At 47.9% G+C, this 16,113-nt stretch overlaps 1 protein-coding gene across 1 annotated transcript in view; it reads right to left on the bottom strand.

The window, feature by feature from the left end:
- Positions 1–16,113, bottom strand: part of LOC136580584 (ADP-ribosylation factor-like protein 13B) — a 605,728-nt gene that overhangs the window by 14,056 nt on the left and 575,559 nt on the right. Inside the window, exons 9-10 of the mRNA XM_066581246.1 lie at positions 13,320–13,542; positions 2,982–3,080 (exon numbers count right to left, since the gene is read on the bottom strand). Of these exons, the coding sequence (XP_066437343.1) occupies positions 2,982–3,080; positions 13,320–13,542 (322 nt within the window). The remainder of the gene's footprint in view (positions 1–2,981; positions 3,081–13,319; positions 13,543–16,113) is intronic.

The following is a 16,113-nucleotide window of genomic DNA, read 5'->3' as shown; positions in this document are numbered from 1 at the left end:
AATGTTATGTTGTGGCCCTGTCCTTCTGCACTCAATGCCCAATAATGACAAGGTGATAACAGGATGATAGTAGAGATGAGCGAGCATACTCGTCCGAGCTTGATACTCGTTCGAGTATTAGGGTGTTCGAGATGCTCGTTACTCGTGACGAGTACCACGCGATGTTCGAGTTACTTTCATTTTCTTCCCTAAGAAATTTGCGCGCTTTTCTGGCCAATAGAAAGACAGGGAAGGCACTACAACTTCCCCCTGCGACGTTCAAGCCCTATACCACCCCCCTGCAGTGAGTGGCTGGCGAGATTAGGTGTCACCCGAGTATTAAAATCTGCCGGCCCGCGGCTCGCCACAGATGTGTTCTGACATAGTTCAGGGAAAGTGTTGTTGATGCCGGATCTGCTATAGGGAGAGTGTTAGGAGTGATTTTAGGCTTCAAGAACCCCAACGGTCGTCCTTCTCTATATGCGCTCAATGGGGCCGGCGGCAGCAGCGCCGACCCCATTGAGAACATATAGAAGACAAATCATTCTTCTCTGCCACAGCTGTAACAGCTGTGGCAGAGAAGAACGATGTTTGCCCATTGAATTCAATGGAGCCGGCAATACAGCCGACTCCATTGAAAGCAATGGGCTGCGGGCGAGTGTGGGATTAATTGTCGGGAAGGGCTTAAATATATAAGCCCTTCCCTGCAATTCATCCAGAAAAGTGTTAAACTAAAAAATATATATATATATACTGACCTGCTCCCGGCAGCCGGAGTTCCGCGCGGCCGTCCTGCAGTGGGTGTGAGTCAGACCTGCCCCCTGATTGGCTCAGTGCTGAGCCAATCAGGGGGCAGGTCTGACTCACACCCCCTTCACACCCACTGCAGGCGGCCGCGCGGAACTCCGGCTGCCGGGAGCAGGTCAGTGTATATATATATATATATATATATATATATATATATATATTTTTTTTTTAGTTTAACACTTTTCTGGATGAATTGCAGGGAAGGACTTATATATTTAAGCCCTTCCTGACAATTCATCCCACACTCGCCCGCAGCGCATTGCTTTCAATGGAGCGGGCTGTATTGCCGGCTCCATTGAATGCAATGCGCTGGACAGCTCCGCCCGATTTTCGTGCACTGGTCACGCGATTTGCGGATGCGCATCCGTCATGCGATCCACAAATCGGGCGAAAAAACGCCCGTCTGACTAAGGCCTTAGTCAGACGGGCGTTTTTTCGCGCAATTTGTGCATGCGTCCGCTGAATTTTTATCGGACACATGAGCGCTTTTTATGCGCTCGTCCGATAAATTATAGAACAGAAATCGCAGATCGCACCGATCTGCGATTCCTGTTCTCTACTCTATATGCGCTCAATGGGGCCGGTGGCAGCAGCGCCGACCCCATTGAGAACATATAGAAGACAAATCATTCTTCTCTGCCACAGCTGTAACAGCTGTGGCAGAGAAGAACAATTAGCCCATTGAATTCAATGGAGCCAGCAATACAGCCGACTCCATTGAAAGCAATGGGCTACCGACGATCGCGGGATGAATTGTCGGGAAGGGCTTAAATATATAAGCCCTTCCCTGCATTTCATCCAGAAATGTGTTACAATAAAAATCATTACTCACTTCTCCTGGCGTTCTGCGGTGCTCCTGCAGGCTGTCGCTCCCTCCTGGTCCCCGGCAGAGCATTGTTTATCTACGAAGGGCTTGAAATCCCCGCCTCCAGAAACACACATGCCTTCAGCCAATCACAGCCAATGACCATGATGTCATTGAATGGCTGTGATTGCCTGAAGGCACGTGCGTTTCTGGAGGCGGGGATTTCAAGCCCTTCGTAGAGAAACAATGCTCTGCCGGGGACCAGGAGGGAGCGACAGCCTGCAGGAGCACCGCAGAATGCCAGGAGAAGTGAGTAATGATTTTTATTGTAACACATTTCTGGATGAATTGCAGGGAAGGGCTTATATATTTAAGCCCTTCCCGACAATTCATCCCGCGATCGCCGGCAGCCCATCGCTTTCAGTGGAACCTGCTGTATTGCCGGCTCCATTGAATTCAATGGGCTAACATCGTTCTTCTCTGCCACAGCTGTTACTGCTGTGGCAGAGAAGAACGATCTTTATGCTGACAGTGCGGGGTGGGGGGGCCCACTCTTGCCGCTATTGTGGCTTAATAGTGGGACCTGTGAACTTGAGATGCAGCCCAACATGTAGCCCCTCGCCTGCCCTATCCGTTGCTGTGTCGTTCCCATCACTTTCTTGAATTGCCCCGATTTTCACAAATGAAAACCTTAGCGAGCATCGGCAATATACAAAAATGCTCGGGTCGCCCATTGACTTCAATGGGGTTCGTTACTCGAAACGAACCCTCGAGCATCGCGAAAATTTCGTCCTGAGTAACGAGCACCCGAGCATTTTGGTGCTCGCTCATCTCTAGATGATAGGAATCTTTGTATTTTTTTTTTTTTAGAAAGGAAGAACTAACATGGACAAACATTTTTGAGAAGGTGCACAGAGCTGCCAGGATGTGTCTCTTTATGTATTAGTGCACCGAATGCTAGTGGAAATCATACTAAGGACAGCGTCGGAAATGCCAGGTTTAGAACAGTCTTTCAGTGACACTTCTACCTTTGCAGTGAATAGTTGGCACATTAGAGCACAGGCAAGAAAACGTAGTTTAGAAGCAGTAGAAACCAGGTAACACATGAAAGAAGGACTGCTGTGTGTATGCCTGCATGTTGCAAACTACGATGAATTCATGTATACAGTATTAATTGAATATAAAAGTTGAATAAACACCTCCCTTTTTAAAAAATAAAATTCTGTTTTTCACAAAATTTACGCAGGCGACATCGATCACAATTATGACTTTTATGTTCACATGACCTCCTCTTTCCATTCCTAACTGAACAATACATGCAGCCTTCTGCTGAAGGAAACAATCCGAGTCCGTCATCAGGTCTTCTATAATCGTTATAAACTGAACTCACCAAATGTGTTTTCTATATCCCCGGTACGAGCTGCAGTTTCCAGAGATTTGCTCTGCTTTTTTAGAAGAGGTTTCTTCTTTTTCTTTCTTTTTTTGGGACCTGTGCAATTAAGCATAATATTATTTCATGTTTTCTTCAGTAGACTCTTCCTAATTTTCTCTTTTAATACTTGTCAGATTTAGGCCCCCTGTCCATGGCCGTGACGGAATATCACCAGCGATATTCCGCCGCGGGGGACGATGGGGGAGCGCTGACAGGTATCAGCAGTGAGCCCATCTAACAGATAGGCTCACCATGGAACATCGCGGCATGCCGCGATTTAGATTTCGCAAGCGGAGAATCGCTATGATTCTCTGCCCGTGGACGCTGGTACTGCACTTTCCAAAGCTCTGAAGGTTCATTCACATTTGCATATTTGCAAATATGAATCAAATGTGGGTGCGAAATATGAATCCATTTTTTCCAGGTCGTCATCCTGACGGCCCCATTTACAATGGATGTTGCCCTCTGACCTCGGTAGGGACAGGAAGGGCCCTTAAAAGCACCTCCCTTTCCACCATTCCTCAGGGTCTGCCTGTCCAACGGTGGCCAGATGCAAGCTCCAGGGAGGTTTACTTACTGGACGCACACAGTGCCAAAGACCTCTTGGAGGGAAGAGGTCAGGGCGGCATACCCTAGCAGTCCCTGCATCCCCGACCTGCGCCGCCATGGAGCCGTAAGCCGCTAACGCAGCGCAGGTCTCCTTGAGCGGGTCGGCATCCTTGGGCCACCGCTGCTGCGATTAAGTAGTTTCTCCTGGCAGAGGAACGGCAGCAGCGGCCTCCCTGGTCCTCAGTGCACATACCGGTGACATCATCCGGCTTGGTGACATCACGCGCTCAACGTAGGGGGCGTGGCTACCGCAGCAGACCCGGAAATGGTGCCAAATTCAAACAGATGTCTCCATAAAGCAGGCTCTACTCCTACAGAAGCTATCCTGCAGCTGCCAGAAGTGCCTCAGCACGTCTACACATGATAGCTCAGCACGAGATGGAGAAACAGATACCCTACAAACCGTCAGTGGCTATATGCCAAAAATGGACCACGCAATTTTGCCATGTGTATTGATTGGATGCATATATGTTCCCTTTCTCCCCTCTCCCCCATGTTCTTGTATTGGTTAGATGGATAAGGAAGGTCCGAAGGCTAAAGAAGACCCCAGGAAAAAAAAATCTAAAAAATGCGTTATCTGTTGTAAAAAACTAGAGGATAACTACAAAAAAAAACCCTATGTGAAGAGTGCACCGGGACGATCCTAGCGGAGGAAAGGGCGGCATTTAAAACTGACATCAGGTGCATGATCAAAGAGGAATTGCAGGCCTCTATGGCATCTCTCTCACTCTCAACCCGGTCCCTCACGGGCTCCTAAAAGGTCAAGGCAGGCGCAGTCGGCGAGCTCTATCTCCGGCGAGTCCCTGGAACTCCTATCAGAGGGCGAACTAGAAGATTCGCCATTATTACCAGAGGATGAAAAAAAATATTTTTCCTCAGACGACATAGGGCACCTCATAAAAGCAGTGAGGGAAACTATGGAAATCGAGGAAGACGACCCACCCAGGACAATCCAGGGCGAAATGTTCGGGGGGCCTCCGGTCAAGAAGGAAAACTGTTTCCTGTTAATCAGACCCTGCAACAAATTATCGCGGACAAGTGGCAGGAACCTGAGAAGAGACTGTCTGTCTCAAAAGAAATTAAGAACTGGCTAGCGTTTGCTCCCGAAGACATCCGCCTGTATCAAGAGACATACAGATCGCTAAGGTGGCCAAAAAAAAAACCTCTTCTACCCTTCGGAACCCTCACCACTTGGAACCGAAGGACAAAAAGGTCGACTGTCTGATGAGAAAGACCTGGAAAGCGACGTCCTTTACAGTCAAAGCAAAAATTGCGGCAATATCAGTGGCCAGATCCATGGCCTTATGGTTGAATAAAATGGAAACTGCAATTAAAGTCCGGGCTCCCAGGGAAGAGTTAGAAAGCTGTCTTCCCCTTCAGAAAATGGCCACTGCCTTTCTAGCAGACGTCTCAGCAGAAACCATTAGATACAGTGCAAAAACCGCTGTTCTCAGTAACACCGCAAGAAGAGCATTATGGCTAAAAACGTGGGCAGTAGACGTAACGTCTAAAAATAAACTCTGCACCATTCTGTTCCAAGGCGAATATATGTTCGGGCCCATCTTGGATAAGATACTGGAGAAAGTAGGAGCCAAAAGCAAGACCCTTCCAGATAAGAAATCCTATGGGAAGCAATCCTTTCCAAGGAGGACACTACAGCTACCTCCAGAAGTCTGAGGGAAAGGAAAAACGGGAAGATGATCATACCCCAAGGGAGGTCGGGGTAAGGAAGCTCAACCCATTTCTCATGCAACAGGGGGGGGGGAGACTAGCACGTTACCTGGTCCAGTGGCAGGGGATAATATCCAACCCCTGGGTACTTAAGATAATTGAAACTGGGTATCGAATTGAATTTGACTCCCTACCTTTTAGGAGATTCTTTCTAACCTCCCCAGGGTCCCCACAAGAACAGAAAAATCTACTAAAAGGCATCCAAGAACTTAAGGACCTAGAAGTCATTATGCAGGTTCCCGAACACGAAAGGGGTGAGGGATTTTATTCCCCCCCTTTTCTTGATTAAAAAACCAAACGGCTCTATCAGAACCATCTTCAACCTCAAAGCCTTAAACAAATTTATTTCTTACAAGAAATTTAAGATGGAAATCGTGAGGTCCATCGTACCACTAATGGACCCCGACAGCGTCATGTGCACTATAGACCTCAAAGACGCATACTATCACGTCCCAATAGCCGCAGCTCACCACAAATATCTAAGGTTCGCTCTGCAGGACAGTGACACAATCTCTCACTATCAGTTTATGGCTCTACCCTTCGGTATCTCGACTGCCCCTAGAGTCTTCGTGAAGATAGTGATATAAATGATAGCCTATTTCAGGCGAAATCAGATTCTCATATTTCTATATCTGGATGACTTTCTGCTGGTATGAAGAACAGCAGAAGCCAGGCGCGCAGACTTATCAGTAGTCCTGTCTACCCTGAATGATTTAGAGTGGATAATAAACGAACAGAAGTCTGATCTAATTCTGGGTACACAGAAGACATACTTAGGTGTACTCCTAGACTCCCGCATTCAGGAATCATGGCTTCCACCATCCAGAAGGAAAGACATTATTCAATCCGTAACCTCCCTGTCAGGCCACTACGGTGTCCATCAGGAAAACGATTAAAGTGCTGGGCCTGTTGACAGCCTGCATACAAATAGTCCCATGGACACAAGCCCATACCCGACAGCTACAACTGTTCATGCTTGCCAGGTGGGACAAACGGCAGACCTCCCTAGACAAGAAGGTGAGCGTGTCTGTCCAAGTTAAAGAGTCCCTGCGCTGGCGGACCCTACAGAGGAACCTGAGCAAGGGTACCTCTTGGTCACAGGAACCCGCCATATCTGTCACAACAGATGCTAGCAAAAACGGGTGGAGTGCAAGTAGCAGACCTGACTCTGCAGGGAACCTGGGATTCCAAAATAGCTGCACGCTCGTCCAATTATAGGGAACCGAGAGCGATATGGTAGACCCTTCATGCGGCAGAACCCCACTTAAGAGGAAGGCACATTAAAATCCTAAACGATAACATGACAGCCCTGTCGTTTGTTCGTCACCAGGGGTGGAACAAGACACCCACCCCTCCAACAACTGATGGCAAAAATACTTCGCTGGGCGGAATCCACCGTGTTATCCCTTTCAGCCATTCATATGAAGGAGTCCACAAACGTCATTGCAGACTTTCGCAGCAGACAAAGTGTCCTTCCGGGAGAATGGGGTCTTAACCAGCAAGTCTTCAACCAGCTAACACGCCAATAGGGAAAGCCGCAGATCGATCTGTTCGCCACGAGGGGGAATACGAAATGCCGGGACTTCTGTTCTCTCAACCCAAGAGACAACCCATGTGGAGTAGATTCCATGTTCCATCTTTGAGACAGGGCCTTGGCCTATGCATTTTCCCCCTTCCCACTGATTACGTTCACCCTAAAAAAGATTCAGGCCAGCCGGGTGTCAGAAATATTAGTTGTCCCCATGTGGGACAAGACACCCTGGAATCCCCTATTAAAGGCTTTAACAATCCAGGGCACACTTCAACTACCGGCCACAGAAGATTTCCTCTTCCAGGGCCCTCTAACATACCCGGTGGTCGAAAAATTGAAACTAGCGGCCTGGATGCTGAGGGCGTGATACTTCAAGGGAAGGGACCATAGCCATCTATAACAGTTTGGAGGAAGTTCTCAGAGTTCTGTAACTTAGATCCAGGCAAAATCGCAGATATTGATATACCCATAATCTTGGAATTTCTGCAGGAGGGCCTAGAGAAAGGCCTTAGCCCAAGAACTCTTAGGGTTCAGACAGCAGTGTTAGGATCCTACTTAGATTTTCCCTTGGCGGAGCACCGCTGGGTTCGTAGGTTCCTTAAAGGGGCAGACAGACTTCAGCCCTTTTATTAGGGAAACCTTCCCTACTTGGGACCTGAATTTAGTCCTAAATAGCTTCTGCAAACCACCCTTTGAACCCCTCTCCCAACTTCCCCTAAGACTACTTACGCTAAAAGTTTCTCTCCTAGTCTCCATAACCTCAGCCCGGAGAATAGGAGAATTACAAGCCTTATGTTTTGTCAAACCACACATGCTGATACAAGATGATAGAATCATGTTTAAATTAGACCCAGCTTTTCTTCCGAAAGTAGTGTCCAAATTCCATAGAGGGCAGACAATTACTCTGCCCTCCTTTTGCCAAACCCTTGTAATGACAGAGAACGAGAGTTCCACAGCTTAGATGTCAGAAGGGCTGTTCTAACATATTTAGAATGGCTACCCATTATTTCCGAAAAAATAACAACCTCTTTGTCCAATTCCAGGGGCCGGGCAAAGGAAAGACGGCATCTAAAAGCACTATTGCGAGATGGATCCAGACTGCCATCCAGGAGGCGTACAAAGCTACGGGTCTCGATTCCCCCGGGGAAAATCACAGCCCACTCTACACGATCTCTCCCCTCATGGGCAAAGAAAGGCCAGGCATCCGCCGAGCAAATTTGCAAAGCGGCTACCTGGTCTAGCCTACATACCTTCATTAAACATTATAGGGTTAACGTCCAGTCGGACAAAGACCTTTGATATGGATGGAAAGTCCTCCAGGCAGTAGTCCCACCCTAAGTCACCCATAATTTGGTATTACGCCATTGTAAATGGGGCCGTCGGGATGATGACCTGGAAATATATGGATTACTTGCTGGTAGTCCTTTTTCCGGGAGTCATCACGACGGCCCATAGTTCCCTCCCTTATAGAATATTTATGTTCTTTTCAATGTAAATATGACCAAAAAAAGGTAAATTTTGTTTGTCCACCGTAATAATTTGAAAGTCACTGAGGAATGGTGGAAAGGGAAGTGCTTTTAAGGGCTCTTCCCATCCCTACCGAGGTCATAGGGCAACCTCCATTGTAAATGGGGCCGTCGTGATGACTCCCGGAAAAAGGACTACCGGTAAGTAATCCGTATATTTTACAATTGGTTCCATTTTTCTTCTGTATTGTCTTTTGAGTTTCCATTTTTCATCCATACTTTTGTTAAATGATTAACTTTTTTTGCTATTTTAGTAATGTTGCTGAAATACAGATAACAGCAATGGAAAAAGTACATACATGTAGAGTGAGCAATGGGTATAACTGAGTCATCTGCTGTAACCTCCCAACTACCCACTTATCTAAAATAATTACTGACTTTTTCTTGGGATTCCTTTTGGCCACAACAGCCAATTTTTATTACGAACACAACAATAAGCAGATAAACTTTTAACCCCAATAGGAAATATTTTAGGAGAGATCCTTCGAGCCCCGAGAAAAAATGTCTGCCTCACCAACCAGGAAAAATAGGTGTAACTGCCTTCCGTTGCCTACCAACCAACTTGAGAGACCCTATTTCCCAAAACCACGCCTCCCGCTGCAAATCCTCTGACTCGGGAGACTCCCCAACTAGCCTCTAGTCGCCTACCTTCCAACACACAGGCCAGCTATCCATACCCAGGCTAGCCACACCAACCATCTTTGCAGGGCACCCCCATGTCAAAGCCAATAGGCAACAGACCCACCTAATTAATCACAAACAGGGGAAGGTAGCTATCCAGCCCCTGCCTTCTCCCACGCCAAATTCTTATGCTGACTCCAAAGATCCCTCCCCCTAACCGCCACAGCCAGCATGGCTTGACCCCCCTCAAGCCTGCGCCGCCCTCCACTAAACTAAGGCGCGCTCTATCCCCTTCTGTATTGCCTCCAACCATAAGTCCATGCCTATGTCGTTCAAATGGATTCCATCTGCTCTCCAATAGTTTCCTGCGCCATCCTCCAAATCAATGTGACATACTGCCACTCCCCCATTTCTGCCCACAAAGCGTGATACCTCCCTATTCAACTTAATTCTTGCTTTATCGAGCCCCTTAACCGAGCGCACAAACTGCATTTTTTGGGGAACTATTTCCGACCATATCACAACCAATTTTTTATGGGATGCTAACAGCCTTAGGATATCATACCTGATATCCCGAGACAGATTCCTAAACAGCCTCCTTTCTAAATTATTCCCCCCTGCATGTATAAAAATTATATTAGGCACCCTATCCATGTCACCCATCTGCTCAAACTTCTGTAGCACCTTGCACCAAGACCTCCCCCTTATGCCAGTCCAACACAACACAGCTCCATTCTTTGGGAACCATAACTGCCTCCCATCTGGCCTAACCCCAGCCCTTTCTTCCACCCAAAAAATGTAAGAGTGCCCCATGAGCCACACAAGCGCCAATTGGTGACCTGCAACGAAATTAAAAAACAACATTGAAAACACACCCCTTGTCCCACTTGGCACCCTTCCTAAAGTAGCTTAGGTCAGACGTAGGACTTGTATCGTCCCGACTCCTATCTCCCAATCCTCCTGACTATCTCACCCCCCCCCCCAAGCCCCTAACTGAAGCCTCCGTGGCTGCCCCAACGCTAAAGGAGTGCGTCCCAAACTGAACTAATCAAGCCCAATTTATCGAGCACCTTCTTAAAGACCGCTGAAAACTGAAACTTAAACAAAAATTGCCCATTCTCATGCTTCAAGAAGGGCCCCAAGTTACCCCTCGCCACTCTTCTATAAATTTCCCAGGTATGCAGAAGACACATTACCGCCCCCTCTACCTCTCCTAACCACACTACTTGTTCCTGACCAGTCTGATCTGTTTTTGAGTGACGGATCCACAACTCCAATCACCCCCCAACCTTATTAACACCCTCTACCTGTAAACCCTCCCCCAAACTCTCTTACTGGGTGAAACTAACTCCCCTATCCATAATGCCCCAAAATAGGCCTGTGAAAAGTCTAATCTGAATAAAGCCCTTTCAAACCCAACCCCACAAATCTGCTCTAACACCAGCCCTATACTTTCCAATAATTTAAACGATATTGGTCTACGTGTAATGGGTCCTACCCCATCCCCTCCTAAAACCCTTTAAAGCTTGTTTAACTAAAAAAAGTTTAGTTACATTCCCCCACTCCTCTTAACTTACACCAAATGCCACTCCCGCCATAAAGCGATTAATCTGAGCTACCGTCCTCTGTTCTGACGCTACCTTACCCAACCAACTCAATAGCACCCCCACCCTGTCCTCCTCTGAATTTCTAACACTACAATGAGCCAACCACTCCTCCCATTCCCTCCACACTGCAACGTAAGCAGCCCTAGTACCCTGAGCCAGTGACCTGTCAATCGGGTGGCCCACTGCTCGCTTACCACACTCAAGAGCCGAGACGGGCACGTCCTCCCTTCTTCTGCCTCCGGGGCCAACGTCCTGAACCACTCCCACTGAAATCGAGAGAGAGCATCCGCAATTGAGTTTTCAACCCCCGGAATGTGCATCGCCACCAACCACACATTCAACGACAACGCCTCCAACACCAGGTGGCGTAACAAATTCACCACCGGGGAGACGATGCTATTAAGGAATAAATGAGCTGTACTACTCCCATATTGTCGCAATGGAACCTCACTTATTTTAAAAGTGCATGCCCCACAGCACAATAACCACCGCTATTGGAAAAAGCTCCAACAGTACCAAATTTTTTACCAAACCCAAAGTTTTCCATTCCCTAGGCCACTCACCCACGCACTATTGCCCTTGGCAATAGGCACCAAATCCCGTGCTCCCTGCCACATCTGTAAATAACTCCCAATCCACATTCTCACTAACCTCCTCCATGATAACCGATTTTCCGTTATATCTGTCCAAAAAGGACAGCCAAACCATCAGGTCAGCTTTGTGGCCTTTTCCTAAACATATAAAACCCCCGCTGTAGCCACTGCCAATCTTATACAAAAAACTCGCCCCATAGGCATTATTTGGCAATCAAAATTAAGCTTCCCCAATAATGATTGTAAACTTTGCAGCGTAATCTTATTCAGCCTCCGTGCCCTGTCTACATCTTCCTTCAAATCCTGTAACTTGTCCTCTGGTAAACGACACACCATTGCCATGGTGTCAATGGTGATTCCCAGAAAATTCAAACATGTCGTGGGTCCTTCAGTTTTGTCCGGGGCCAGCGGCATCCCAAAACGTTGAGCGACCCACTGCAACAGTCCCAACAAAGTCGCACATATTGGTGACTCACTAGATCCGACACATAAAAAGTCATCGAGGTAGTGAATGACCGACTGCACACTTGCAGTGTCCCTCACTACCCACTCCAAAAACCAGCTAAAGGCTTCAAAATATGCACATGAGAAGGAACATCCCATGGTCAAACACCGATCCGCAAAATAACTCCCGTTCCTGAAACAACCTAGTAACCTTATACTGTCCGGCGCTACTGGCAAGAAACAAAATGCTGATTCAATATCAGCCTTTGCTAATAATGCCTCATTACCATACTTATGAACCCACCAGCAACCGATCCATCTTCATGACGACCCGTATCCACATCTATCCTGGTCCTGCGTGGTCCCATGGTCTCCTCCACAGACTGCCGCCTTTCTGCTCTGTGCACAGCCGCCTCGCTGGGACATGATGCCTTCCTGAACCACCTGATTGCCATCCCCCACACTGCTCCTCTCCTACCACTATTGGGCCTCCTTCTCTCCTCTTGTTGTTGCTGTGGCAGGGCTGTACATGCTGCTCTTCTCCTGCAGCACTGTGCCCCCCTCTCTGCTCTCCAGCTCTTCCAGTGCTCTGACTGTGGCAGGACTGCTTCCCCTCTTCCTGCATAAGCTGTGAGCAGCCCCCTTCTCTCTCTCCTCCTGATGCCGTCTATGCAGAACTAGGCCCTGCCCCCCTGGCAGCACAGGGCCTAACACTGTACACCGCGCTGCACCGCCGGGCAGGATTCCTCTCAGCCCTGGTCCCCCTGCTTGCTGAAGCTGTGGAAGAAAGCCTGGCTGAAGGGACCTGAGACAGGCTCCTTATGTGGCGCGTTAGCATGTGCTCAGGGGTAAGCCTCTTCGGTGCCCATGCATGCGCCCGCCGCGGTCTCTGCTCACTCACTGCTGAAGCCTCCGACTACACCTCCGCTGCATGCAGAGCCTCTCCGGACAAACTCTCCCTCCAGCCAAGTCCCTGTTTCACCGCCCCTGCCCGGATCCTCTCCATCACGGCCTCCATCTTCTCACAGTAAGTAATACTCTTCAGGCTCTTCCTTCTTCTCTCTTCTCTTGCTGATCTTCTTCCCACTGCTCGTCCTGTTCTTCTGTCTTGTAAAGGTCTTCTTACTTTTAAAGTCTTTTCTCCAGTCTTCACTCATCTCTTTACTGCTCCACAGTCCGTCTTCTTCTCACTCTGTCTCTGGACTGGCTCCTCTCCTGTATTTTGCGCTCTTTCTCTTCAGAGTCCCCTCCTTTTACTCCCCCCTTTTCCCAGCACTCCTTCTATTCATTAACCCCTTCCCTCCCTGTTAACTCTGTCATGCCTGCCTTCCCTTACTGCCCTGCGGGCCTCAGTTCCGGCATTCCTTATTTGTTCCATGTTCTTAGAAGTTTATCTCAGCAACAATACGAAAACGTTTTAAAAAAATTGGTAAATTTAGCAAAATGCGGAATATAAATGGAAAATGGATAAACTTTAACAAAATATGGAACGAAAAGGATATCATACAAGAACATAACAAACTGTAAAAAGATCACTGTACCTTCATATTTGATCTGCATACCCAAATGTGAAAGATCCCTAAAACTGTATAATGATTGTTAAGAAGGGGGTAGAAACATGCTGATCATTTTACCTGCACTGGTTGCATGTGGATCATCTTGTGTATCTGGCATAATTGCAGCTCTGTGTCCCAGAGTACTGCAAACTTGAGCTCCACTGGATGTGGATGCTTTAACTTCAATTCTTTGGTCTCTGTCCTCATTAGGATTTACTTTTAAAACTTGAGGTGGTGTATTTTCGACACCTTTCACTTTTCTCTTCCTTTTTTTGTTTATGCTATGCAGTTTCTGTCTGGGCTATGAAAACAAAAAAAAAATGAAGAAAGGGGGCATAAGGTGAGAAAGTAGAGCGAAGCAGGCAAAGCTCTGAAACCATGCAAATTGTTTGGCTACACAATTGTGTAACTATTTGCTACAAAAATCTTTCAGAAAAGTATAAGATGTCTGCTGGTTCTAAAAGAGAACCTCTGACTTCTTGTGTACTTTCCACTTGGTGGCACTATATCCCTATTTAATACATTTAATTTCTGCACATCAAGGAGTTTCATTCAGAATATCACACCCTGCAATCTCAATTTTCTGGTACAATGAATCAGTATGCCATAATATTGCACATTTTGAAAATAATAAGAAGCACAATATCCTAATGTACCTAATGTGAGGGTGAATATGGTACTATGTTACTTGCTCACCTAAAAAAGGTAGGAATATTTTTGCAGTTTACAGTTCAAATATTGTACATTGCTTTGTAATAGTGCAAAACAGTAAATGTGCATTTTAATCCTAAAACTGTGAAATCATTGGCACCCCTGTAATAGAGCCTGCCGAATCAATGTCCATATTTTAACAGGTTCCTATTTGATCAATACTAGAGATGAGCGAGCACCAAAATGCTCGGGTGCTCGTTACTCGAATCGAACTTCCCGCGATGCTCGAGGGTTCGTTTCGAGTAACGAACCCCATTGAAGTCAATGGGCGACCCGAGCATTTTTGTATATCGCCGATGCTCTCTAAGGTTTTCATTTGTGAAAATCTGGGAAATTCAAGAAAGTGATGGGAACGACACAAACGGATAGGGCAGGCGAGGGGCTACATGTTGGGCTGCATCTCAAGTTCCCAGGTCCCACTATTAACCCACAATAGCGGCAAGAGTGGGCCCCCCCTACCAATTTTTACTTATGAAAAACCCTCATTAGCAAGGCATACCTTAGCTAAGCACCACACTACCTCCAAAAAAGCACAATCACTGCCTGCATGACACTCTGCTGCCACTTCTCCTGGGTTACATGCTGCCCAACCCCCCCCCCCGCACGACCCAGTGTCCACAGCGCACACCAAAGTGTCCCTGCGCAGCCTTCAGCTGCCCTCATGCCACACAATGGCCTCATAGCCACGCCACACTCATGTCTATTTATAAGTGCGTCTGCCATGAGGAGGAACCGGAGGCACACACTGCAGAGGGTTGGCAGGGCCAGGCAGCGACCCTCTTTAAAAGGGGCGGGGCGATAGCCCACAATGCTGTACAGAAGCAATGAGAACTCCAATCCTGTGCCGCCTCCGTCAGGAGCTGCAAATGTGGGCATAGCAATGGGGAATCCATGTGCCACACAGTATTCATTCTGTCAAGGTGTCGCATAGCTCAATCCACACTGCAAGGGGAAAGCCGTCAGCGCTCTACCCCCTACCCAAGTCAGTCAGTGCCTTTGTGCCAGACAGGTCAAACACCGCAATGGGAACTAAGTTTGCACCAACAGCATAGGGGGGTCCTAGGAAACCCAAGACATGAACAAAAAATTGATCTGAGCGGCCAAACATGGCAGACTTGCACCGCGCCCACGGCATAGGCCTCGGCCCACAGATTCAGCAATCCTAGGCTGGAAGCGGACTTTCACTGCACCCAGGACATAGGCCTCTGCACAAACCCTCAGCAACCGCGTGCCTACAGCGGACTCCAATGCTAGCGTAGCTGTGCACGTCTCATTAGCGCTGTATTGATCCTGTAGTTTGTCCCAATGCAGTGCCCCGGATAGTAGAGCTAATGTCAGATTAAATACAGCTGGGCTTTGGCCCACACTGCATGCCCCAGTTAGACTGGGGTTCTTTATAAGTAGACACAGGCAGGTACAACTCCGTGTGGACCGACAGCATGGGTGGGTCCCAGGAAGCCACCGGCGTTACATAAATAAATCCCATTGCATTGCCAAACACAGCTGAGGTAACGTCAGATTAAATGCAGGTGGGCTTCGGCTCACACTGCGTGCCCCAGTCTGACCAGGGTTTTCAATACATAGACACAGGCAGGTACAAATCCCTAATGTGAAGTCCCTGTGGACCCAAATCATGGGTGGCTCCCTGGAACCCACCGGCGGTACATAAACAAATCCCATGGCAGTGCCCTGGACAGCAGAGCTAACGTCAGATACAATACAGGTGGGCTTCGGCCAAACAGTGCATGCCCCAGTCAGACTGGTAATATGTACCTTAACAGTAACCGCGTTGGTGGGAATGTGGTGGCGACTGTGGACCTAGTAGCGCGGTTTTATTTAGTTGGTTTTCGGAATGTGGCCAGGATTAAGTGGGCCGTGGCGGGGGGATGGTGGGGGGGGGCTCTCTTGTGTCGTTAAAGGTGAAATTCTTGGACTGTCACCAGACGGACCAATGCAAAGGTATTTGCCAAGAATGTTTTCATGGTTGGAGGAGGAGGGGGATGTTTTTAAGGCACTACGTGTCCTCTCCACGTGTCCGTGGTTATATGCACCTTTACAGTAACCGCGTTGGTGGGAAATGGCCTCGCCGCCATCATGTCTTTTGGAAGCCTCCGTTTCCACACCCTAGTGACATAGCATTAGCAGCAGTATAGGCAGAGCC

The sequence above is a fragment of the Eleutherodactylus coqui genome, chromosome 10 (assembly GCF_035609145.1).
Source record: "Eleutherodactylus coqui strain aEleCoq1 chromosome 10, aEleCoq1.hap1, whole genome shotgun sequence".
NCBI classification, from domain to species: Eukaryota; Metazoa; Chordata; class Amphibia; order Anura; family Eleutherodactylidae; genus Eleutherodactylus; species Eleutherodactylus coqui.
Note: the sequence above shows the minus strand (reverse complement) of the source record. Positions and strands in the feature narration are given on the sequence as shown.